The sequence below is a fragment of the Aristolochia californica genome, unplaced genomic scaffold (genome assembly GCF_029961685.1).
Source record: "Aristolochia californica isolate CCGP_79_NKW_82.1479 unplaced genomic scaffold, dmAriCali1.0.hap1 SCAF_5, whole genome shotgun sequence".
Classification (NCBI taxonomy): Eukaryota; Viridiplantae; Streptophyta; class Magnoliopsida; order Piperales; family Aristolochiaceae; genus Aristolochia; species Aristolochia californica.
The window spans coordinates 40,640,172-40,666,859 of NW_027182214.1; the positions used below are offsets into that span (position 1 = coordinate 40,640,172).

General features: G+C 34.1%; 1 protein-coding gene and 1 long non-coding RNA gene across 2 annotated transcripts; one reads left to right on the top strand and one right to left on the bottom strand.

Annotated features, from left to right (window-relative positions):
• Nucleotides 1–3,755: 3,755 nt before the first annotated feature.
• LOC137966075 (importin subunit alpha-9) lies at nt 3,756–14,950 on the bottom strand. Its single transcript, XM_068812547.1, has 11 exons — nt 14,763–14,950; nt 13,821–14,028; nt 12,860–13,013; nt 12,042–12,144; nt 11,263–11,447; nt 6,942–7,021; nt 6,446–6,596; nt 5,999–6,080; nt 5,847–5,905; nt 5,458–5,763; nt 3,756–4,097 (listed from the first exon to the last, which is right to left on the bottom strand). Exons 1-11 carry the CDS (start codon nt 14,812–14,814, stop codon nt 3,936–3,938), a joined length of 1,542 nt encoding a protein of 513 aa, XP_068668648.1. The 5' UTR covers nt 14,815–14,950; the 3' UTR covers nt 3,756–3,935.
• A 5,485-nt stretch (nt 14,951–20,435) lies between these two features.
• LOC137966705 (uncharacterized) lies at nt 20,436–21,146 on the top strand. The gene is made up of 2 exons (XR_011116236.1): nt 20,436–20,685; nt 20,857–21,146. It is a non-coding gene; the product is annotated as an uncharacterized lncRNA (long non-coding RNA).
• The last annotated feature ends 5,542 nt before the right edge of the window (nt 21,147–26,688 follow it).

Below are 26,688 nucleotides of genomic sequence, written 5' to 3' on the forward strand. Positions count from 1 at the left end.
GAATGTGTAGTGCTTGAAAGAAATTAGCTCACTCGGAGGCTCAAAAAGTGGAGTTGGCTCTTATTCAAACTTCCATCCGAGCCTAGAAGACCAACAAGCAATTGTGTTGGTATCAAGACCTGCATTCTCATAGTTTTGATTATAACAAACAACATTAACTTAAAGAATAATAGGTGCTTTGGAGATTTTTAATACAAAAAATTACAAGAAAAAGCTTTGCAACACCATTGTTCGTGCATCTGGAAATATGTTTTAACAAGCTCCCAAAACAGAAAAGGCAAAGAGAAAAGCAATATTTGAACAAGGTGACATTGTTGAATAACATACACTGGGAAAAGTTCTAACAGAAGGAATGTTGTTCAAACAAGGGGACAAGGTGTATAAACATAGCTTCTTTTGATTATTATGATGCATCGATGATTACGAAAATGAAATAGCATTGATAGCCTCTACACATATCCTAGCTCGTCTAATAGCTAGATTCACCTCAATTATTTGTCTCTTGCCTTCGGCTTTACTCGAGTTAGCTTCAGCTATTTCAAGAGTTCATTGAGCTTCTTGCGGATCAATGTCACTACCCCTCTCACCGTCATTTACTAAAATGGTGATCTCATTATTGCCTATTCTAGTGAAACCACCCATCAGAACCATCGTTACATGTTGATCGTTAAGGCATATTCTCACAATACCTATATCTACTGTTGTGGTTTGTTCAAAGAATGAGGATCGGCAGAGAATTTCTGTTGGAGAGAATATTGTTTGACCAAGGGCATTGTTTGAACAATGTGAAGCATTTTTTTGAAGCAGTAGATGTTCATATGAACCAACAAAGACTTTTTTGGGTTAACAACAATAGAGTTCAAACAAATGCTCCTAGACTCTTGCATACATGTTCTTTAACACTCCCTTTCAAAATGACTCGAGCCCAGGAAAATACTTAGGAATTTGGATCCCCATCAAAAAGATGACTTGTAGCACCTATAATTGAGGGTATGAAAAAAAGATTAGAAGATTGATTCGGAAAAGTTATAAGCATGGCAGAGCATATAACTCTCATTAAATCAGTCCTCATGGTTATCCAAATTTATCAGATTAGCTATTTTGAGCTCAAAAATATTTTTTTTTATCAAATTGAGCTGATCATGAGATATTTTCTCTGGTCATACAAAGGTCAAACTAAACTCCAATGTGTTAGATGTTTGTAAATCTTTCAAAGAAGATAGTCTAGGATTAAAAAGTTTTTCTTCCTTAAACTAGGCCTTCATGACGAAGCTGGTTTGGAGGATGTTTACTAACTCAGACTCTCTCTCGGCAAGGATAATGCATGAAAAGTACTAAAATAACATTCACAACATCTCATGAAATAAAAAAAAAATGACTATTTCTTGTGGAAACAAATGAAGAAACCTTTTTGCCTTTAATTTTGAAACACAACAAACAAGGAATTGGCTAGAAAACTTCTTTATGGCTAGAAAATTGCATCCCTAAGTAAGGAGAACCTCTCATAGATCAACACTAGTGCCCTACTTACCAAAAATATAACAACCTAGAATCAAACTCACATCCATAGCCAATGGATGGACTCATATCCTAAACATCACCAATTCATCCAGACTCGCTTGAAGATGACCTTATCAGAAATCTTGAACCATTTGGATCTTTTTGAATTGAAGTTGCCTACAATGAAATTTATACATAGTCCCTCATCCGAAATCTAAAAATATGCTTATAGTCCCAAAGATATTATTTTGAAAAATCAATGTTTTCCTAAAAGTAAACTTTTTCTTTGGGTTCTCCTAAATCATAAGATTCCTCAAGTAGATCTTCTCATCATGCAAGGAATTCAAGTTCCAAATATTTGTTTTTTTTTGTCGAAACCATAATGAAGATATTCAACATTTTTTTTGTGATTAGTTACCCCTTCTCTACTCAAAATTGGAATTTAATCACCTGTTACTTCAAGAAAAAATATCGAAACTAAGTTCTAAAACTTGTTTTAAACTAGCTAAATGAACACTTCCTCCATATAAATATCACCATGGGTAAGAGTGGCACCAAGTCAAACCGGCTTGCAAACCATTAGAGGTCGACTCGAAAAAAGCTCGGATCAGTTCAATTTTTACTTGAGCTCGGCTCGAGCTAAAACTTGAAATAAGTCTCGTTAAGTATAACAAGCTAAGCACAAGATTTTCCAAGTTTGGCTTGTTAGCTCGTTAGCATAGATATTTTTTTACTAAAATACATTTTTCTCTAATTTCTCTCATCAATTCTCTCTCTAGTTGGTTGATAGTTACTCTTAGTTACCTCAAACCTCAAAGATAATTAATCATTCAACCCTTTTGGGTCCCTCGACATCTAATGTTGTTGTCTGCCAATGAAATAAATACTATTGATGGAGGCGTTTGTTCTTTCTTTTAGGTCTATTGAGTTGATTCTATTCATTAGTATACTCTGTTGCAAAATCATGGACTTCTCTATGATAGCTTGCAGTTCAATAGTATTAAGTTCATCAAAATATTCTCTTTATTTATTTTTGGTATTGTTTTATTTTTGTAGTTTAAATATAGGTTGGAGCTCAAACTCCGCTTGAGCTTGAGGTCAAACTTGGTTAAATTTTTTGGGCTCGAGTGCGATTCCAATTTTAGCCTCGAGGCTAAGTTCAAACTCGAGGTCGAATTCGAAGTATTCAGATCAAGTCAAGTTCGACCATATGTAAGTTCAAACTTGGCTCAGGTCGATGCCACCCCTAACCATGGGGAATTAGTACATGGGAAAGTGAATTACAAGATTTGCTTTCCCTAGCAAAAGTATTTTTCTTTGTGTTAGTCTACGCAATGGAAAGTGCAAAGAGAGGAGAGACAAGCGCAAGGTAGAACGACATGGTTGCGAGAGAGAAAGTGAACTCACTAGGAGACGAGAGGAATTTCATTTTCGCTCGTTTTTCATAAAAACAAGTAAAAGTGAATTCACCGGGCAATCCATTTTCACCGAAACATCCCTGTACACCAAGGAGTTTTTGTCACTTTCACTAGTGAAAATACTTTCACCATTAAAATTCCTTGCACACTAGCAGGATCCAATCTGGAAAATTATTCTACCCAATACCTTACCGAAGATTCTTGGATGCAGAGTCCAAAAGTCCAAGGATCATTATGAGGAGTATTCTGGATCAAACAAAAGGACATTGTCAATTTCAAAATCCTCCTCGCCGTCTTCGACCCAAACCAAGCTGTACTATAAGGGGTGGAAAGTCAGAATTTATGATAAACCATTAGTTGACTGAAGCCAGATATTCTGGAAACCCTGGGCTCAAGGGTACCTTTAAGCAAATTTTGATGGATCACACATTAATAAATATACAAATTGTGCTAGAGGTGGAGTTATTATTAGAAATTGGGAAGGTAAGTTCTCCTTTTGGCAGTCATCCCTCTCCAAAAGAACACATTTAGTGAAGGAGAAATAATTGCACTGAAGTTGGCACTCACTCTTCTTCTTCCTCCACAAGCAAACCAGGTTCTTTGCAAGGCCTTTCCAAATTGGGCTAGGGCCACGGTCCTTTGTAACCTCTAATGAAATCTCTTTTGGATAAAAAAATAAAAAAAGGTCGTAATTCCCACTCCATGAGGAGATTACATATGTACTGCTTTCCTTGTCTTTTTTCCAGTTGGATGTCTTGTTTTCCTTTTAATTTGGGACAAACATGAGGCTCTTTCTGTTCAATTAAATCTTTCTGGAAGAAAATATAGGTGATTAACAGAAGGAAACACTGCTCTTCAATTTATACAGCATCCTATTGAAAAGTTGGTATACAAAATACACTAATAAACACATGCGTGACATTTCTTGCCGTTTATCCTTTTTTTTTTTTTCATCATGTATACATGGATGTTGATAAAGGAGATCTTCATACACACTCCAGGTCATGCTGCTTGGTGCTATTCAAGCCCATAATCCTCCCCAAAGTATTTGTCAACTAAACCATTTGCCATAAGCCTCAGTTCGTCATTCTCATGAAACTGGAATCTTTCCATTGCATCGATCCCATCATCGTCCTCCACAAGCTTTACACCCTCCCCATTTGGAAGTCCTCTCATGACCTGCATACACAGTTTAATTTCATGCTAGAAATACGTGACCTTTTAGACAAATAAAACTTCATAAAACCCCCAAAGAAAAGTGTCGGAAAATACAGTCCATGTATAGCTGTGAATACATCATGTATAATATGTGAGAAAATACAGTCAGAATATAACTGTGAATACAACATGTGCAGCATGTAGGAAAATACAGTTCGTGTACAGGTGTGAATATTTGACTTTCTCTAGTGATTGTAATTCCTGATTTGTAGGGATTAGATTAGATTGGATTTTGATTTGAATCTGATTTGTATTTCCAAGATTAAGTAGTTACCTAATATAGTGACACTCCGCTGTACATATAAATCATTTTAATTCGTTATTCAGTTCAATACATTACCAAGTTCGATATATTTTGTCAAAAAAGGTAATGCATAAATGCTTGGAGAGAATTTAGATCTCAGAAGGCATGTTTAACTCCACCCTTTGGTCTCTTTGTACAGCAAAAAGGTCGTGCAAAGAGGTTTTTTAGGAAGCCACTCCTTTAAATACATAAATTTCACCTCTTTCAAGTAGCTACTTTTTCAAGAGAGTCGATTTTATTCCACTTATTTATAACTAAAACATGAAATATAAATTACTAATTGCTAAACCATTGAAGTCCTCCCAAAGAACTTAGCAAAATCCTAACCATTAATAGAAAAGAAGCCAAACAACTTATCCTACCACCAGAACAATGCCACCAACAAAGAGTGGCCAAAGATATGACCTACGAGACTCAAAATCTCTTTGAAAGGATAAAACCACACCATCCAACGTTTCCCCATGACACCTTCAATATAGGCTCAGCTGATGGTTGTACAGCAAAGTTATCCCCATGAGATCTTTTAACAGAGGCTAAGAACTTTGGTGTCACAATGTCATGTTTGGGTTATTTTCCTGTCTCGAGCATATTTATTTCCTGCTAAAACCAGCATTTATGGTCCATTTTTAAATAGAGGAGATTACAAACATGGTAGACACAGGGTTACGAATCTCTTAAAAATCAATTTTATTCATCAGGAAAAACAGAAGGAAACAAAAAAATAAAAGAAGAGAAAAGAATCACAAATGACAGAACAGAACCATAGCTCCATCAAAGAGAAATTCCATCAAGTGAACCAAGAATAATACCCAATAGAATCGTAGCTTCAATATCAAAGACAAATTCTATGAAGTGGTCAAGAATAATATCCAAAAAACAAAAGGCATCATAACAAAAAAGAAAAGAAACATTCACAAATGATATAATAGAATCATAGCTCCAATATCAAAGAGAAACTCCATCAAGTGAATCAAGAACAATATCCAACAATAAGGCATCATAACAGATTTCACTTACCAGTTCCAAAAACTGAAGTCCAAGTCTTGCTGCCTCAATATCAGGAGACTTGACCATACTTATGAACCCATGAAGGCATCCCTTGCGCACAATTGAGCTCAGGTGTTCCAAAATTACATCTGGAGGCCTGGCACCTTCTGTGGGAGCAACACAGAGATTTCCTAAGGCATATGCTACTTCCTTTTTAATGTCAAATGGTGCTGTAGAAAGAAGACGCAACAGTACTTGAGTAGCATTGCTAGAATAAACCAACTGCTTGTGGGCCAGGGATCCGGCTGCAATGTTAGACAGAACCCAAGCAGATTCCTACACCAATTTTAAAAAAAAGTTTTTCAGTAAGTTTGACAACAAAGATACAATGTATGATCATAGTAGACAGAAAAAATTACCTTCTTCAAGACTCGATGTTCACTTTTCAGACATTTTATCAGTGCCAATATGATGCTTTCTGAAATTTTAAGCATCAATAAATTTTAATTAAGAATTGAAATCAGTGCAGAAATTGTGCCAGATCCTTGTACAACTAAGAAAATGGTCATACCAGTGATACCATGTCCAGGAACAAGAATATCGGATGTTACTCGACCGTCACCAGCTACAAGATTACCTAAACTCCGTAGCATCTTGGATAAACAGAATGCAGAAAGAAAAATATCAGATAATACTCAGTGAAACAGCTGAATGAATGGGACATCCTTAAGAACCAGAAATCAGGATATAGTTAAGTAGAAACCCTTCTTCAGGATGCCTATGAATTACTAAGCCTATTGGGGAAAAATTTCGGTAATTCACTTTGGATATGATAAATCGTCTAGTCAATATTCTGGGACCATTGAATGTCAGAAGATATCCCTCAAATGGTTGGACTGCCACAATACCAACTGCCGATTGAAAGTTTTGGCCTGAATGCATACTTGTAGAGTAGTAGTAGGATTTACAATATGAACAAAGACGAATAAATACATGTACATGAGATTGGATGTTTTACCGGAATGAGCAATTGCAAACTGGATGACGTTTCTAGCCTTTCAACAAGCAGCTGAACACATTCACTTTTTACCAGCAAATCAGAAGCAGTATTTGACAGAGCTGACAGATAGACCACGACCCATGCTACCTCAGTAGCCAACTCCTCATCCCTGAAACAACTTCAGTAATTAAAGCTTATCCTTCTACCAGGACAAAGACAGCCATAATACTGAGTGGAACTGATCTCAAGTGGAAGCTCTGAAAGTACTCTACTAACTTATTTCACTTGAAATGACAGAGACAGATAGACTGTGATCCAAATATCTCCACACTGAGATATCCAAGCATTAGTCAGAGAGAATTAGCAAGCTGAAAAAGACATTATTGATTGGCTCACCAGAATCATGTGCTTCTTACAAAGGTAGAATTTTCTCTATTTTAAAATCATCAATACAAACCCAAGAAATCCTTTTTCCACAAATTTTGATCAAAGAAAAAAACTGAGAAACACTTACACATTTCTCAAATGTCGAACTATTGCATCCAGTGCACCTTCAATCCTGATCAGTTGGTTTGCAGCTTTCGGTTCAGGTCCCTACAGAGTAAAATACAACACATTCAAAATCAGCAGAGGATATATTATGCCATATGGGGAAAGGAAAGAAGAGATAGCATGAACCATTGGAAGAGACTACAACTATGGCAGGTGGAGTATACTATGTAACAGATGAAGTACAGACAAGCATCAAATGTTTCCAATCAACAGGACAATGAAAATAGTACAACTATTCAGGCTTTTCAGTGTACCACCAAAATTAGGAGAATATATACTTACTAAAAAGTGGAAAAAGAGGCTGGACCAAGGCTGGGTGCACCTAACTTTTCTTCTTTATATAGTTAACTTTATATACAGGAATGCCATTTACATCATCATATTTACAACAATGTCATTATCTCCATTTTATCATTAAAAATTAATAAAAATATCAAAATAACATAAATATGAATGCATAGGATAATTAATAAATGGTAGAATAAGAAAAATCAAGTTTTAAGTCATTAAATTCAATTTTGATAGTAAAAATGAAAATTGGGTGCACCTACGAGTATATGGACTTAGGTAATATTTCTTTTTTCCTATTAAAAAAACTCCCACAGGAAAAAGAAGACCATGGACCACTAATGGGCTGCACATCCCAGTAGAACATTCTAGCAATGTCATCATATAACAACTTTCCACAATTATGCTCAGACCAGAGCTGATTTTGTTAAAAAGCACTTATTTTGAGATGCAAGAAAATTGCAATTGGACCATCATAATAACAGAAAACAGAAATTTAGGAGTCTCTGAGAAAATTCTATTAGAAGCTCTCTGTTTTACAGTCCATCAGGATCAAGAAATCCTAAGAAAAATGTCAAAAATTGAAGCTTGTGCAGAAAGATTTATGAACCTAGTTCTGAGTAAAATTTTCTGGTCAAATTAGAGAATAAAAAGTATGACAATTTTGTTAGAACCATAACATAGTTGCTTTGAACATAACCTAGCAAAGGAAAATGATGTCACGTGCTCCCCCCATAACTCCATTTTTGGCAACATTACTTAGCAAGCTGCTTACTACACTCCAAAAGTTCAACAGTAATGATTTAATGAAAGAATGTTAGTGACAGAACTGATAGGAGAAACCTTGTTAAGAAGAGTGGTAGGTATAAATAAAAAATTTGCACAAACAACCAAGTCATCATCTTAGTAATGTTACATCCATGTACAATGAAATTCAATTCAACATATCTGACCTTAATTAGGTTTGACAAGCCCAAGCATCATCATAGTAATGCTACATCCACGTACAATGAAATTCAATTTGTTGAAGAACAAGTATGAAAGTGTCTTACATCACTCTCATAGCAAGAAGTTTCATAGAGCCAGAATTAATATGGTAGAGTCTAAGATGAGTATTATGGAAGGAGGTTTCATAGAAGAGTCTCGATTAAAGGTGTTTTAGTTATGTTAGGCTTATATTTATGTTAAGTTGTTTAATTGTATTAGGATTTTAAGTGCTAGACTTTCGATGTAAGTAAGACAAGGGTAGTTTAATTATAATTAGATTCTACTTTTTTTCTTTATTATAAATAGAGGCTCATTGTACTTAAATTACAACAAGTTAGTGTAGTATTTCTCTTTTTTAGAAATTCAACATGGTATTAGAGCGGGTTTTGTGAGTTGACTTGGTCAACCCATACAGATAGTGTGATCCTTTTTTTGTTTCATATTCTACCTTTTTCTTTTTTTCCTATCTCAGTGCCCATTTTTTCCTTGGTGTTTGCACCTCCATACTAAACTTTTCATATTGCAAATTATATATTGACAACAATATTTTTTTAGTCTACTTTCCAACTCGAGAAGAATTTTTGGCAATCAGAGTTTTTTACAAAAAGAAATTGATATTTGAAGCAGCAAAGGTCAGCCAACAAGAGAAGTTCAAGCAATAACAGAAATCTTCAATTTTCGAGGCATTTATGCCATCAAGAACAATATTTTATAAGGAGAATTATATATCAAAAGAAATATTTGTAAGTCTATTTTCTAATCTATCAAACAAATTCTCAATCTGAGTTTTCTAGAGGGAGATATCAATATCAAAAGAGTCAATGATCATGTTGGCCAAAGAAGAAAGAGCACTCAGTTCGACCAGAATGTAGAGTCTGAAATCTTTTGGATTCTTTCTCTCTAAAGAGGTATATTTCATGACGGAAAATATACTTGAATGAAAGATATTGAAGTCTAGTTTCAAAAGGAGTAACTTTCATGTCAATCTAATCTATATGTAAGGAGATATTTTCATCGGAAACGGGCAAGGTCATGCTACAAAATGAAGCAAATCAAACGGTCATAAAAGATTCAAGAACGAATCTTTTTATGTCAAATTAGGTATCAAATTAAAGCTCTTAGAGTTTAGTTTCTTGATCAACAAACCGTTTTTTATTATGAGTTATATTACGGGAGATATCAATATCAGAAGTACTAAATATCAGTTCTACTAAAAATCTCTCATTTTCCTATTTTCTCTCCTATTATCTCTCCATACGTTGATGTGATTTGTGTTTCTTTTTCTCCTAAAGTCCTAGTTTTTAAACAAATTTCTCTTCTAATTAGAGATTTTTAGTCAGTCTTAATCATTCATTCAAAGTATCGATATCCCGCTTTGATGTTTTTTTTTATTTTTTTTATTTTTGTTACTCGGTTGCGTATCTTCCGCATTGTCATCTGCGAAAAATTATGGTCAACCCCAAAATCATATTTGGTCAAAATTTTTTAAATTATTTCAGTTCTACCATTATAGTCTCCCTTAGATTTTGTTTTTGAAAATGTCATATTTTAGATTCATTTGGAAGTATAAGTGTTGCATAGTCACCTCCTTCCAATTAAAGTTGTTTTCCTCTAGCATTTCTTCAGTTTACCATCTTGTGTTTTTATCACTTCAGAGTAATGCCTAAACTCACTACCTAAAAAGTATAAAAGTATGCCCAATATCCAACTTGAGTCAAGTTTTTTATTCTTTACTCAAGAGATGATTTGTGTTTGAGCTACCCTTAAAAAGTAAAGTCTTTTTATTATGCCCTAAAGTTGGGCCGTTTTTTCGCCTTTGAAATTGAGCGAAGTGTGTTTCAAACTATGACCATTTTAATTGGTGTAAGGAGCTTTGTTATATGGCTATGAGTAGTTTCCTTCTCCCATCTAGTGTTTTATCCAAGTTGGGTCTCTATCTCTTTTTTATCCCCGTCTTGAGGGGGAGAAGTTGAAGAAGGAGTACACGAAAAGAGGTAATATTCAAGAAAATGGGAGAAATAAGATGAAGAATTAACATCTATGAAAAAAATTTAGCCAATAAAGATTGAAGACCAAGAATTTAAACTTTAGTTTGAAGGGGGAGTGTTGAAGAACAAATATGAAAGTATCTTATATGACTCTTGCAGCAAGATGTCTTATAGAGCCAAAATAAATATGGTGACTAAGAGGAGCCTCATGAAAGGAAGTCTCATAGAAATATCTCGGTTAAAGTGGCTTTGTTATGTTAGGCTTCTATTTATGTTAAGTTGTTTAATTGTGTTAGGATTTATTTTAAGTAATAGACTTTAGGTGTAACCGGGACAAAGGGTAGTTTAATTGTAATTGGATTCTACTTGTTTCCTCTACTATAAATAGAGGCTCATTGTATTCAATTTACAACAAGTTAGTGAAGTATTTCTTTTTTTTCAAAAATTCAACATGAAAAAGGTAATATTCTAGAAAAGGGGAGAACATAAGATAAAGAATTGACATCTACGAAAAAAATTTAGCCAATGAAGATTGAAGACCAATAATTTTTTATTGCAAGCTAAAGTTATAAACTTCAGCTTACGGGGGTGAAAAACAAACATGAAAGTGTTTTACATGACTCTCACAGCAAAAAGTCTCATAGAGCCAAAATTAATATGGTGGAATCTACAAGGAGTCTCGCGGAAGTAGGTCTCATTAAAGAGAAAAGAGTCTCGGTTAGAGGTGTTTTATTATGTTAGGCTTCTATAATTGTGTTAGAATTTATCTTTAAGTGTAATATTTAGGGTGTAACTGAGACGAGGGTAGTTTTATTGTAATTGGATTCTACTTATTTCCTCTATTATAAATAGAGAATCATTGTACTCAAATTACAACAATTAGTGAAGTATTTCTCTTTTTCAAAAATTCAACAAAGGAGACTGAAATTAATGTTCTTCACTCCTCCCTTTCTTCTCTTCTCAATTTCTCTCTTTCTCCTATTCAGTTTCAATATTTTTCACAATTCAAATGTATCTTACCTTAATTAGGTTTGACAAAGCCCAAGCAGCAGTTCTGGCAGTTGAACCTTTATTTGATTGCATCATTCGTGCAAGAGGTGGTAAGGCTCCCTGTGCTAATAAAATATTCCTCAGTTCCACACCTTCACCTGCAACATTACCCAAAGCCCATGCAGATTGCTCTGCAACAAGAGTGGAACTCTTCTCTGCCAATATTTACAAGATTGATACAGAAGTCAAATACTTGATAAGACCCCACATCAAGTAGCAAGAGAAAGAAAGAGAAATAAAACAAAATAGTTTTAGTTAAAGCATTGACTAACCATTTTTCAAGACGAGTATTTTGCCTAAGCTCCTATAAGTACTCCTACCACTAAATGACAAATTTCTTCACAGTTTATCCTTCATTCAATGGTATTGAATATTTTACAAAGCATATGATATGCTGTTTCAAGTATATCATACTCTTGGAAAAGCAACTTGACGGTATTCTGAAAAAATAAGTTTTCATTAAAATAATAGTAATAAAGTATGTTTTTATTTTGTTTAAATAATATAATTAGATTCTGAAAGAGTTTAGTTGGCAAATGAATGTTTTAAATGTTCTAACTACATGCCCAAACAGAAAGTAGGGAAGCCAACCTAATAATAAAAGACACAAATCAATCTAATTCGGCCACTGAATTGACAGAAAAAAAAATGTGAAATCAAACTTTAATCAGCAAAACTTGCATAAGTTGTGATTCCAGAGCACCCACAGGGCCTTCAAACTGAAGAGTTAAGCAAAAAAGAACAAATACCTCCAAGATGAGCTATAAGCAAAGGTAATGCAGGCAACAAAGCTTTAGTTTGCTCTGCTTTACCAGCTGCAATGTTTGTAAGGCACCAGGCTGCCTCAAGAATCTAAAAGAAAAATAAACAGTAGGATGAGATTCCTCGCAAAATATCCCATATCTCACATAATCAATATATGAAAACACCATAAGACCATCCGACTATATATCATTCACATGTCAATCCATCTTAGCAAGGCCAAGCATTTAAGCTGATTTTTCCCCTCCCTTTTTACTAACCAACATATTATAGAAAACATAGATTTGTACTTAGCATTTGATCTCTGACTTCAATATAAAGCTCCCACACAGAAAATAATATATCATGTATGGTGTTTACAGTGGTTCTTATCTTAACACCAAAGAGCATATCCACATTCCAGAAGAAGTTTTTAGATCAACTAAAGTAAACCGCCAAATCTACAAACACTAAAAGTCAGGGGAGTCAAACACTTGGTCTGCATTAAACATATATATATACATATATTTATATTGTCACAAGTCACTACACATCAAATAAGAAGTTCTTAGATAAACTAAAGTATATTGCTAAATTGATAAACACTAAACACTTAGTCTCCATTAACTTCCAACCTCAAAAACCTCCCACAATGCCACACAGGTACAAATAAAATTAATTAAAATATCGTCACATGCAAAGATAATTAAAGAGATGACTGGTAAAACAACATCAACCAAGGAAAAAGAAATTAACCAAAAGATACATGGAAAAACAAGAGAATAACATTTAAAAAAAATAGATACAATTGTGAAAATCTATTAACCTGTTCATCTGGGGATCCAAAAGAAAGACACTCAACAAGAAGGGGAACTACTCCGGCTTTAACTGCTGCTTCAACCGGAGGCACCTCAGATCTTGATAATATGCGTCTTAAGTCACGAAGTACTTCCACTTTCTTTTGACCAGAACCCTTCCCCCTAAATGTTTCAAAAAAAAAATCAGAAAAGAAAAGTGGCCTTTGCCAAAAAGAAAGCACACAAAGTACATATAGACCATGCAGTACAAGCAAATGTCACATATTAGGATTAGCAAAGAATTTTCACTGTCCCTTACACAAGAATGGCAATACAAACTTTCTCCAAAGCAGGTTGATAGTATGATAAGATAAACAACGTCAGCAAGTATGAGAATCAATAGCACAATAACAGTAAGTATAAACCAGAATGACCTTATATGCACCATATAAATCACATCACAGGCTACTTTAATAAAAGAAGGATATCAGAATGCTGACTGACTCTCCCTGAATTAGATAAAATCCTACATAAGTGACTGTGTATAATTATTACTGGGTTAAAACTACATAGCTATCCATGAAATATCATTCCTGCTAGAATGCAAAAGAATAATCAGACTATGATATTGTGCTTCAACATTCTTGGAGAAGCAACCGAGGATGCACACTGAATTTTAAAAAGTAAGGTCACTAGTTCAGTCAATAACAGAATGTCTATGTTGCACATGACTACTTTCCTTGCATTAAAGAACAATAGCAGCATAAATGAGAAAACTGCTGGTTACAAGACTCACAACCTTGTTTTGTAAACAGCAGTCACTCGAAACAGATAATGTCAATAGCCAGGGTGAGAAACAACATTATCCCACAAAGATTAAGAAGAAGAAAACATGCAGATATCATGTGAAAACTTTCTGAAGCAAGCTGATGTACCATTAGATAATTCCCAGCAACAGCATATACAAGGAAAAAACAGATAAAGACTTACTGAAGGAGAATTACACATTTCAATTCCTCAACAGTTTGAGAAGTTTGAGCATCCAACGCTGACTGTTTTTCATCAAGGTTCATATCTTGATCTTCTTCACTACCAAGCCCTTCTCTGCATAAGCGCTTGGTGCGCATCAAGGCTTCTCTTCGTTCTTTTCCAACATTAACTGCATACTGTCTCCGCCTACTCGCAGCCATGTTACCAACTGGAAACATGAATAGACATTGTTTACATAATTATCTAGAATGCAAACGGCTAAAACATAACAGATTGAACATTGTAAAGCACTTCTAAAAAGATCATGGAATACAAAAATTCACATATCAGCACCCCACCAATTCAGGTGGGCCTCCTTATTATTCCTACAGTTTTGAAGATAGCATCAGTTAAACAAGTTCACTATTAGGAGGCATATGACCAGGCTTGTCAAAGTTGCACACTTAGATTGATGTATCAACTGGCTTTGTACTTTCATAACCATGAATCACACAATATGCAGACAATCCGTTAATTGCGAAACTGTAGTCACATCAACAGTATACCGTACCGTATGGAAGATAGACACAGAGGATTTGCACTTGGCACTTGAACACAAAATAGGTATGTTAGAGACTTCAGCAAATCAAACTAACCATTTCCCTCCCAAATTGACAGTGGTTGTTTTTCTTGCATAAAAACTAACTCTATCAGAATAGTGCGCCCAGTTAAAAATTTGCTCATTCAAAAGCAAGCTTTGCTCAGGAGCTGACATGAGAGGCTCTATCTGGTCGAATCTGTAAGTTGATTCCAACAAACTCATGATTCCTTCTGGTTTTTAACTGTTTCTTCAGCGACGTTTTAAATTTGAAAAAATAAAAACAGGACTCTGTGAATTAAGAGGAGGAAAAAGTTCCAGAAATGCCTGAAGAAGATTAAGACATGTATAATAAATTCACATGCCTGCTGACTTGATGGGATCCCTTCTATGTGAGGCCAATCCTTCATCTGCCATTTTTCTTTATAACCCGAGATCGGCTCCAAGTCTCTGCAAGTTCGGATCTTTGTAAGAGAAACTCGAATAGAGAATCCAATAAACGGCTTCTGGAAGCAGAAAGGAAAACGAAACCCTTCAAAATTACAAAAATCGTTCTTCGTTTCCCTCTTTAGGAAGGATTTGGCGGCTGACTGGATTTTTCAATCTGCTTTTGTGGGCTCCAGCTCTATTGCGGTGAACCATGGGTGAAGTCCACGTCATGAAATTATGAGAAGAGCGAAACAAATGATTAGATATTTCAATGGGCTCACGCTGAGACCCACAATGTAATTGGCCCACTCAAAAGAAATTGAGCTGGTCCAAGGATTTACCTTCTATATCCTAAAATATGTCACAATGCTTACAATCCTTTTAGATATTGTGTATTTCTATATAATTTTTTTTTATATCATATTTTTACATTTGATGGTGAACTGAAAATTTATGAGAGAATTGCATAAAGTTGTTAATTTAAACTTTAATAATTGAAACAAATCTATTATTAAATTTTTTATATAAAAAATATAATAATCGACTCCCCTTTTGAAAAGCATCATCATTTTACGAAATGAGGTTCTATGAGCAAATCAAGTATATTACTAGGGGAAAAAACAAAGGGGTTTAGCCCATCTCGACCCTGGTTTAAGGGGTCTCATCAGTTTTCGCTCTTTTCTTTTTGTATCATGGAAGCGAGGGGAGGTGGAGGAACACACCTTGCTCGATGCTGGAAATAGGGTCCTACGTGCGAGAGTCTATTTATTATTTTTTATAAACCATATGTAAAAATTTTAAAAGAATGGCATATTTGAAAATTATACTTAAATTCACACCTAGTAATATTTATTATATCAATCAAAAATAGAAAGATATCCTTCTAGCTAATGTTGGTTAATTTTGATCAGTGAAAAAGTGCAAAAATCAACCCAAGCACCCACCCAACAAGGTGCCTAGGTTGGTTTGAGCATGCCAATGGACTTTGACCGTTAATTAACCTAAATGACATCACTTATCTATACAAAGATAAGAATAGATAATTAACGCAATATTTTAATTTTAAAATAATAGATAATTAAGATAACATTATTACTATGCTCAAAGAAAAATAAATTTTCACATTAATAATTTACTTAAAATTAATAAAAATAGCATATTAAAAACATGAGGGAAGGCCCACCTTGCTTCCTTGCATGTAGGGGTGAGTCGGCTCGAGCTCGGGTTGGTGTCGGCTCGGTTTGATTCGGTATCTCTAGATTTCGAGCTGAACTCGAGATCTGGGATCGACTCGTTTAAAGTAATGAACCGAGCTCGATCGAATCAAGGTTCGGCTCGACGGCTCGCGAGTCGGCTCATTAATGGGCCGAGTCAGAACCGGGAGAGGGGAGCGGAAGTGAGAGCGAGAGGGGAAAATTTTTTCCTCCCCTCGTCATTGTCGAGCCCCTCTTGTCCGTTGTTGTCGCCACCTCTATCGCCGTCGACAGCTGCTCGTCTGTCGCCTCTATAACTGTTCGTTCAATTTCTTCCTCCCCTCGCATTCGCTTCTGTTTTTGTCGCCACCGCATCCGACACTGCCACTTCCGTCGTCGCAGCCATCATCCCCGACGACAGGTCCTCGCGGGCACCGTAACCCCCTTCCCTCCATGTAGTCTCAGCGGAAAACTGAGATCATAAAGTGAAAAAAAAATTCTTTAAACTCTCCTTCCTCATGGCTCTTGAAGAAATTGAAAATACATTTAAGTACAAATAAGTTTCTAGGGACTATTAGTGTCTCATTGTTTTTGTAAACTTATTTCTAATTGAAAAATCTTACTTACAAAATCATATAATTTTCTAAGTAAGATTTTTTAGCCAATATTTCTGCCAATATAGGCTAGAAAACCATATAAAAATTTTTTGAATAAGTATTTGACAGTTGGTTCTGTAATGCTTTTAGCATGACGCAATTTTCATTGCAATTTTGTGTTTGATATTTTATTTGATTAAAAATTTATCTATAAGTATAGTAATATATTAATTTGATTATTAATTTTTATTTATTTCCCTAAAAGAGGCAATAAGTGGTCCATTTAACTTTCCTAAGAAAAATTTAAAATATTTCTTGTAATTTTCTAATAAGTCACTAATAGTAATAGGATTTTATTTAAAAAACTTTTTGGAAATATGTATCATAGGAAAAACATTTCTAGTTTTTCCTATAATATAAATTTTCAACCAGGGGCACTAAGGAGGCCATAATAGATTTATGGCCAGATTCAAAAATTACAAAACAAGCTAGACAACATTTGGAGTAAAACAGATTAATATTGGTGTGTTTTAATCTATTATTGAAATTCAATCTTAAACCTCCCCTATCATTTTTTTTTAAAATGTATGCATAATTTTATATATAATTTATTTGACATATATTTTATATAGAGTATTAAATGTAGGTTAAGCTTGAACTCGGCTAGAACTCGAGCTCGAGTTCAAAATATTTAAATCAAGCTCGGCTTGAACAAGGTTCAGATTCAGTTAGATTCGATGTCACCCTTATGTCCAATTTTAAGTAGAGGTCATTCCGAATTTTATGTAAAATGTATGCATAATTTTATATACAATTTATTTGACATGTATTTTTTGAAAAGTTTTAAATGAATGTTGGAGTACGAAGTCGATATATGTATTTTTTGAAAAGTTTTAAATGGATGTTGAAGGTCGAGCTCAGCTCGAACTCGGCTCGAACTCTATTAAAATTATTAGGCTCAAGCTCAATAACAATTTTAGGCTCGAGCTTGAGTTCGAAATATTTAAATCAAGCTCAGCTCGAATATAGGCAGGTTCGGGCTGGACTCGGCTCGGTTAGATGCCACCCCTACTTGCATGATGAGACTTTTGCGCCATGTGAAAAAAACGATAAAGTCACACTTCCCTACAAGTGACCCTTCTTTTATTGTTAATATTTTTTTAATAAATATATATTATCTATTAATAACTATTATACTCAAAATTTGGCCATAACGTCTCTCTCTCTCTCGCTCTCTCTCTCTCTCTCTCTCTCTATTTATCTATCTATCTATATATATATATAGGGTTGATCTAATACAAAAAGCCATTTGGTACGATGTGAAAACGACTATCTCAGTCGTCTGATCAATGATTATCTCCTTTCATATTAGATCAGTCGTGTATATATATACCATTTGATATGACATGTGCAAAATGACTATCTCAACCGTCCGATCAAAAGGTCTCAGCTGTCTAATCATGATCAGATGACTGAGAGAGTGGTTTCACATGTTTCGTATTGGATCAACCATCTATATATATGAGATATTTTTCCTTCTATTCCCTTTGAGGCTAGGGATAAAAAAAAAAGATATAGAGACCATACTTGGACAAAAAAAATACAAGAAAAGAAAATCACTCATAGCCATATGATAAAACTCCATCCACAAGTCAAAACAGCCACAGTCTAAAAAAACTCTAGTCGATTTCAAAGGCGAAAAAATGCCTAAATTGTCAAAACAACCACAGTCTAAAAAAACTCCGATGGATTTCAAAGGTGAAAAAATGCCTAAATTTAGACATGAAAAAGAGATTACTCACTTTTAAGAGTAGTTCAAACAAAAAACATCTCTTAGGTGAAGAGTAAAAGACTTGACTCACATGAGATGTTGGACACACTCCTATATTGTGTAGGTAGAGGATTTAGGCATTCTGAAATGATGAATTGAAGAAATACAAGAGGAACACTAGGATAGTAGCACATTATAATTCAGATGGAATGAGGCGACAATGCAACACTCTACTTCAAATCGAGTTTTTTTAATAAAATAATAAGAACTTTATTATCAAATTAATAATGAGTGTGGTTTTTTTTATAAAGAAATATAGGACTGTAACGATAGAATTGTAAAAATAACAAACAAATTGGACCATGTATAACCTGAAAGAAGTTTATGAGGGATGAGTATAATTTTTTAAGATGACGATCCACAATCGATGCGGATAAGCAAGATAACACTAGAGAAGAGACCCCATACCAAATTGCCTTGTGCAACTTCCCTTAAAATCAAATTAATAGATTCCAATATGGAGTGCTTAAATTTGACCAAAACTCTTTCTAAAAAAACTAGGACTATCAGAAAAGGAACTCAATTCACGTAAATGCATGGAGAAGTAATTGAAGAAAAAATAGGAAAAAAGAGATATTTTTTATAGAACTTACCTTTACTATTTCAAATATAGATTCCTCCCCAAAACATAACATAGAATTACAAATGACTTATTTCAAAAAAACTAGACTTAAAGATATTTTTTTAAAGATAAAATTATTTATATAAAGTCTCTTCTTTCTGATATAAAATGCCTCAAAAAATAAACCGTTCTACTATTGCTAAAACCTTTCCTGTTGTCTAATTTTTGCTACTTCAAATGTCTAATTTTCTTTAGAAAACTCCTATCGATAAAAAAATTATTTTGTGTTGGAAAGTAAACTCAAAATCCTTTTCATCAATATGCAATTTTTAGTATGGAAACAATATTATGGAGGTACTAACATCAAGGAGAAAATGGGTACTAGGACTTGAAAACATCGAAGACGAAGAAAAATAAGAACTCAAACCTAAACTAATAGAGATGAAAAGGGACAATATTATTTATGTGGGTTGACCAACTCAACTTAGAGAACCTGACTCTGACTCTGATACCATATTGAAAATCTAGAAAAGATAAATAATTCATGACTTGATTATAAGTCCTATAATTAAACAAATGAACATAAATAAAAGCCTAACATAACTAAAACACTTTTAAATAAGATTCTTTTGTGAGATTTCCTTCCCATGAGATTCCTTTTAGACTCTACTGTATTAATTTTGGTTCAGTAAGACTTGTTATTGTGAGAGTCACGTGAGATTTGGGTAAATGGATAGTAAATAAATGATTTTAATAAAATTTAAAATATAATACATAAAATTATGATAATAATTAAAAGTTAAACTATTGATAAAATATAAAAATATTAATTAAATATATAAATAAATTAAATTTAACTAAAAATTCTTTAAAAAAGTGTCAATGAGTAGGTTCATATCTGATTTTGAAATCCAAAAAAAATTGTTTATTTTTAAAATTATTAATTATTTTACTTCTAAACTTTATTGGTGTAATTAGATATATTTAAAATATATATTGGTAGAATATATGAGAGTCTCATATTTAAAAATCACTATACAATTAATTAAACAGAAGGAACATGAAGCTCTCTCACTTCTCAGGGAGAAATTTACTCTAAAAACCAAAATTCTGAATAGCTAGTTATTGTCAAAACTCGTGATGATCCTCTTGTCGATGGATAAAATTTTGGCTTCTCCGGCGTTCTTCTTCTCTTTTTCCGGTACGAAATAGCTATGGTTTTTGGAGGGCCTGATGCAAAAAACAAAACGGCCAAGGAAGTCTGAAGTCACAGCTGGGAAGCTACGTCAAATTTTACAATTTACAGAAGGACTTTGGGAGTTGCGGTAGAGAATCAAAACTCAAATCAATCAATGGAAGCTTTTATCTAACTTGACGATAACTCTGATTATATTCCTTTTATTATTCCCGAAGATTGATGATCTAAAGCAGTAGGCTGCAGCTGGTGGAAGGAGCTTTTATTCTTGTCTATCCTCTGCTGGTCTCCGCTTTAAATGCCTCTTTTCTCTCACGAAAGAGATCCGCTCGAGTATTTCCTCCTTTCCCTGACCGCAAAGGCCTCTTCATACCCTCGCAGACCAGAATGCAGACAGTCGTGAATCCTCTTATTCTTACCACTACCTGCGGTCTTCCTCTCTGTGCTACAGGGATCACGCATCGTTTTAATGCCTCCCAGCAGTATGTTTTCTTCTTCCTTTTGGTTGAAGTTCGAAACCAAAGAAAAAAAAAAAAAAGAGGGAAAAAGAAGAGAAGAAGTTTTCTGTGTCTGAAAAATCATGAATCTGCCTCCCACTTTCTTTTTCTTTTTAATTTTTTTTAAAAAAATTGCTGCTGTTTGTCGTCGTGCAGGGTATCAGATCATGAGCACCGGAGGAAGGCACTGAAGGAGAGGAGATCTAGGGAGGATCCCTCACCGAACGGAGAAGTGGGTTTTGCGAGATTGTTGGAAAAAGTGATGAAAGAAGCATTTGGTGAAGAACTGGAGTTGTGTTACAGGCTTTCCGCCAGGGCTGCCTAGGTTTGACCCCGGAAGGCTCCATATTTTTCCCTACTTATATTCCTTTCCCGTCATACTAATTTTGATTTTTCTTCATTTGTCTTCTTATTTTTTCTATATAATCTGATCTGGGTGTTTTTGATGCTTCTCGTATAAGATTTGGTTTTTAATATTTCACCTTCTAGCCATCTCCTGTTCTGCTTCAGACTCTGTGATACATGACTTGCTCTCAACACCCAAACTGATACCATCCAAAACAAAATTCTCCTCAAAATCATATTAAAATTTAAAACATCTTCTCTACCAAAAAGGAAAAATATAAAACCTCAAGAACTCCCAAGTACTGCATAATAAGCTTTCCTCTGGGATAAAGAAAAGAAGGATCGCTTCCTTAATCATATAAACAGGTTGCAGAAGCCTCCCTGGCTCCACGGAAACGTAAACAAACTTTTGAACTGAGATTCCCTTGTTTCCCATTTGTGAATATCTGCCAGTGATTTAGGTTCTATTAGTTGGAAGCACAAGGTTATCTTCAATTCTCAAATTGTCTCTTGCGTGATCTCTCTCTTCCCTCTCCGTGAGAACATGAGAGAAAGAGAAGAAAAAAAGGGTGGGATGAAAGGGTGAGGGGCCCTTACTGGGTGCCCAGCGACCATTGTTGACGTTGTAGGTGAGGGGAGGAGAGTCGGGCTCCTCCCCTGTCCTTTTCGCCGGAGAGGCAGGGGAGAAAGAGACTGACATAAAATGATGTTTTTGTCTTCTTCCCGTTCCAAGGAAAAAAATCATATGAGGGCACCAGAGATGATCGAAGTGACTCCAAGCATGTTTAAGCTTCCAAAAATTCTCTGTACCATGAAACTGTAGAGTGGGAATAGCAGGAGGATCTGGCCAAACCCGCCTACAATGACCTGTCTTCTCCAACGGGTAGTGACCAATGTATTGTAGCAAATACGTGGGAAGTGAGAATGCCTTTCGCTGGAATCTGTAATTCTGAATCCTCCATTAATTTCTGGTTACAGTTGTTTTTCCAGTTTTGATAGTGAATACCAGGGTGGGTAGATTTCTCAAGTTTTACATCAAAAGAGAAGACTATCATTGAAGATGTCTTCTGTGATGAAGACACATGACAGATATACATCAAAAGATGAAAGCAACTTCTTGCATCATCATAGTAAGTGAAACTTGTTCTTTGATACTTTTTCTAGTTATAAATGAAATTAGCAGAACACAAGCAGATAATGAATAATCGTCATTCGTCATGGATGACATATCCTGACAAGGGACCTTCCTCTGTGGTGCTCAATGGCTCATTCGGAATACAGACCCAGCGTCTGAGACGAGATTATCTTGGCTTTTTTTTTTTTCCTCAAGCACACAAATAACCGGTCTTACAGCGACAGAGGTAAGTATTAAAGCCCTTTTCCAGGAATCAGCACCAGAAATGCAAGCGAAGAAGAGACACAAAGTGAAACATTAATCCAGAAATGGATTGATCTCTGAAACGTTTACGAAAATATTTAATCAATTCACAGAAAGGAAGACTTGGCCGTCCTGTAAGTAGTCCTAACATGCTTCTGCAAAAGATCCGGCCTTCTTTGAATGAGATACTCCAATCACTCCAGCAGCAAGTCTCATCACTGTCATCATTTAACCAAAATCAATGTAACACCTTCGTAGCAGATTTTTCTGTAGCTATGCCAATCTCCAATCAAGCACCTTCTCCAGGCTCGTCACTGTTCACAAGCCGGCTCTCATATGGGTGGTCACAGGTTGGGTTGGAGATGGGTTTCCCAAAACCCGAACCCTGACCCTGAAACCCAAATCCCAAAAAAAACCAACCCCTTCCTCGCCTTATTCCCCAACTTATCCATGATAATGGCTCATTAAAAATTATTAATTTGTAAAATTATGAAAATTTAAAATAAAATAAAAATAAAAATTACTATAATAGAGTTAAAAGTAAAAACAACCTATTTATATACCATATATACCTGGATAGAATAACAAATAACTTATTCGAATTAAATTTATATGCATAGAAATACAAATAACTTGTTCAAATAATTGAATTCTATGATTCATTAAAAAACCTATAAACCAGTAAAAATTATAAAAAGTTCTTCCAAAATACAAAAAATAACAACTACCTTGAAAAAAATCAATGATAATATTGAATATTTCCAACGAATAGTCTTCCGCCACATCAAAATATGAAAATCTAAACTTCTAACATTTAAGGGCTCATCTAAGTAGAAATCTAATTCCGGTCTTGATACTTGTTCACTCCTGCTCTCCTTAATATATGGTTCAAATTCTAATAGATTGCTCTTTAATAGGAATCATGCTTGTGGAAGATATATTTATTTCTACATTGGAAATTCCCCTTTTCTTATGATATTCGCTCAAAACCATATACAAACATCCATAGACTTTGTGAACTTCTTCCCTCTCATCTATGTAGTAGAACCCAAGTATGTCCAGTTTAACAAAACTCCAATAATCAAAACTAAAGAATAATTCTTCCAATATTTGTCAAATTTTCTAAACATTGATTATGTCATAAAAAATAATATAATCCATGGACTCACTCCACCTAGTTAATGCTAACTTAATTTTGTTAATCCACGTTGCTTCTGAAGAGGGGGTAACTTGAGAATTGAGAATTAAAAATTTAATGGTTGAAAAAGAAATTAAGTGCAAGTAAAGTGTTTATCATACACACACCATAAAGGAAACAAAATTTTTTTGTTATCGATATTCCCCTATTAGTAGTCACTACCCAAGAACCCTTGCTTGGGAAAATTCCACTAATAGCTTTATTAGCTACAATTTACATAAAAGATATTTCAACTCTCTTTTAATTCATGAGTATGCTCAAATACACAAATACAAATTTCCTTGTGATCGATCGACTAGATTCTAGCTGCAAGCTCTCCTATCTAGATTAATTGGCTCTAGATCAACAATATGAAGAAAAACGATGAAAATACAAAAATAAAGGTAAACTTACACCCTTGAAATTTGGAGAGACAAGTTTGTAGCTCTTTTTTTCTTCTAAAAAATAGGTTTGTGAAGAAAATTTAAGTAAAATTAGTGGTTGAATGCAATAAATTGCCAATAAAGCTCTCATTACTGTTCACAAGATGCTTGGAGGGGTATTTATAAGTTTTTCCATTAAACTAGTTGTTTTTTGCCTCTTTTGACAAAGTTGCAAAAAATGTTGATAGATCATTGAAAATGTATCATCAATCAACCATGTCTAACGATTATATTTTTGTGTTCCTCAAACTTGTTGTTCAATCAGGCCATTGATAAGTTAAATTCTCAACTTGTAAAAAATAGTTGGTTGATCGATCAATCTAATTAGGTTGACCTTATCATACTTTATGAGGTTGGCTATGCAGAGTTTTGGATGTTCCATCATTGTACAATGTATAGTCGATCATACTTTATATCTCAATATGGTAGGACTCTAGATGATCAATCAATTTGTGACATTGATCAATCATGAGCTATATATGTTTCTACCATTTTGTATTATCTATGATCGATCAAACCTATGTAGGTTGATTGATCATGCATTATGCTAGATTGCGAAAATCAATTTTAAGGATGATGATGGTGTAGCCCAGGGGTTTTGGAAATTTAAAGCTTTATAATGCATCAAATAAACATGACTGTGAAACATATGCCCTAAAACTTCAAAATCTCTTATGTAGCTCAATATCGGAGTTTGGTGTTGTCTTCGTTACATGGTTAGAGTTCTTGAGATATTTCTATAAGGTCTAAACTCTAGTCTTCAAATCTTCACTTCTTTGCTTATCAATGCTTCTTTAAGATAGTCTGACATGGTTGAGCTCAAGGTCTTGCATTAAGTTTTGCTTGTTCTTTTTGTAGATCTTGATCTTTGTATCTCTTCAAGGAATTGCATCTGAAATGCTTGAGTGCAAATATTAATACAAACATGGTTAAGTTTTGTTATCATCAAAATATAGATTGATCTCAACAATCTCCCCCTTTTTTATGATGATAAAACCTTGCTCTAAAAAATTAAAGCAGGAGATCTCATGAGTTGATTTTAAGTGCTCCCCATAAATTTATGCATAGAATTTTAGTTTACTCTTTCTCGCCCTTTTTCATCATAAGTCAAAAAGATTTGCAATGTGAGAAATAGAATAATGCACACAAAAGAGTGGGTTAAGGTCATTTCATTTATAAATGAAGTGTGTACATGTATGAACAAACAAACAAAAAACCTTAAAAGATATACAAACTGATACAAAGTACAGTCAATTTTAGACAAAAAAAGTATGTGCTCGTCAAAAGGAGTCTAGTTTCCAACTCAAAAAGTAATTTTACGTTCAGAATTTTCTACATAAATAAATCGGCATCTAAAGTAGTAAAGGTCAAGTAATAGAAAAGTTTTGAGTAGTAGCAAAAGAAAACCTCAACTTTCTGAACGATTTCTACTAACATGAGTTAGAATTTATATAAGATAATTTTATCTAAAAAAAACTATGTGAGTCCACTTTCTCACCTAATAAACCGTTTCTCAGTAGATATCTTAGAAGAATCATAAGTCATGCTAGTAGGCATGCAAAAAACCAAATTTAAACAATTTTTTTGTTTCACATTTTAAGTTGCTAATCTTGGTTAAGTATCCTATTTATTTTCAAACTCTAGTCAAGTTTTAACAACTTGAATATTTTTCCTTCCTTAAGAGTTTCCTTTCTTTTATTTCGCATTACGTTAGTTTCCTTAAAAGAACTCTCTCCCTATATGAGTTTATTTTTCTTTTTTGACAAATTTTGAAAATTTTAAATTTGAAAATCTTGTTTCCTTATGCTAAATTTCAAATATTAGTATCATAAATCTCCCTTATTCCTGATTTTCTCTCTTAAATATTTTCTTTTCAACTTGATCAAGTTGTGTTAAAAAATAATTGCCTTATATAAGAAGTCTATTTTTATAAAGTTTCCATTACCATGCTCCATTTAAAAACTTTTTTATTTTTTATTTTTTATGTTTCATCAATCATTATGTTCAACTTGATCAAGATAAGAAGTTTATTATAAAGTTTCTATTATTATGCTCCATTTATGTCACTAAAACATGACAATCAGTATTTGTTTTTCAAGATACACAAGATAAAAATTTCTTTTCAAGCACATAAGTTTTTTTACCAAGATAAATTGCAAAGTGAAGTTATAGACACCAGCTTGAGGGTAGTATTAAAAAACACCCACTTATGTAGGATGTCATCATGGTAAATAGGACAACTCTTCAATAAGAGGTGGCATGACTTTGTAATAATAGAAGTTAGTGTATGTTCTTTTATGTCATTTTCTTCTTAAAAGGTGTAGCCCTAAGGGCATTATTGATATTGTAAACATTTTTCTATAACTATAAATACAACCTAATGGGCATAAGGAAGAGCATCAAGCTCTAGCCTCTTGGACCTCATTCCCCTCTTGGAATTCGTCCATTCTTACTCTCTCCCCCCATAAGTTATTCTCTCCACTCTCTCGAGAGCTAGAGTTCCATTCTTCTCTCCTTTATCCTCTCCTTCTTTTCTCCCATTCTTTTAGATCCCTTGTGTTTATGTGATGGCCCTAGAAATCAACAATTATTAACAAATGTAACACTATGTATCACTAAGTGATATAAAATAATATGGAGGGTCT

Bases quoted from the DNA above. Each gene is read 5' to 3' on its own strand.
- LOC137966075 (XM_068812547.1), bottom strand. From the start codon at position 14,814: ATGGCAGATGAAGGATTGGCCTCACATAGAAGGGATCCCATCAAGTCA. The intron at 12,145-12,859 runs GTTAATAGATTT...TTTTTCTTTTAG, and splicing joins TTGGATCCCCAGATGAACAG to ATTCTTGAGGCAGCCTGGTG. The intron at 5,764-5,846 runs GTAATTTTTTCT...AAATTGGTGTAG, and splicing joins AACATCGAGTCTTGAAGAAG to GAATCTGCTTGGGTTCTGTC.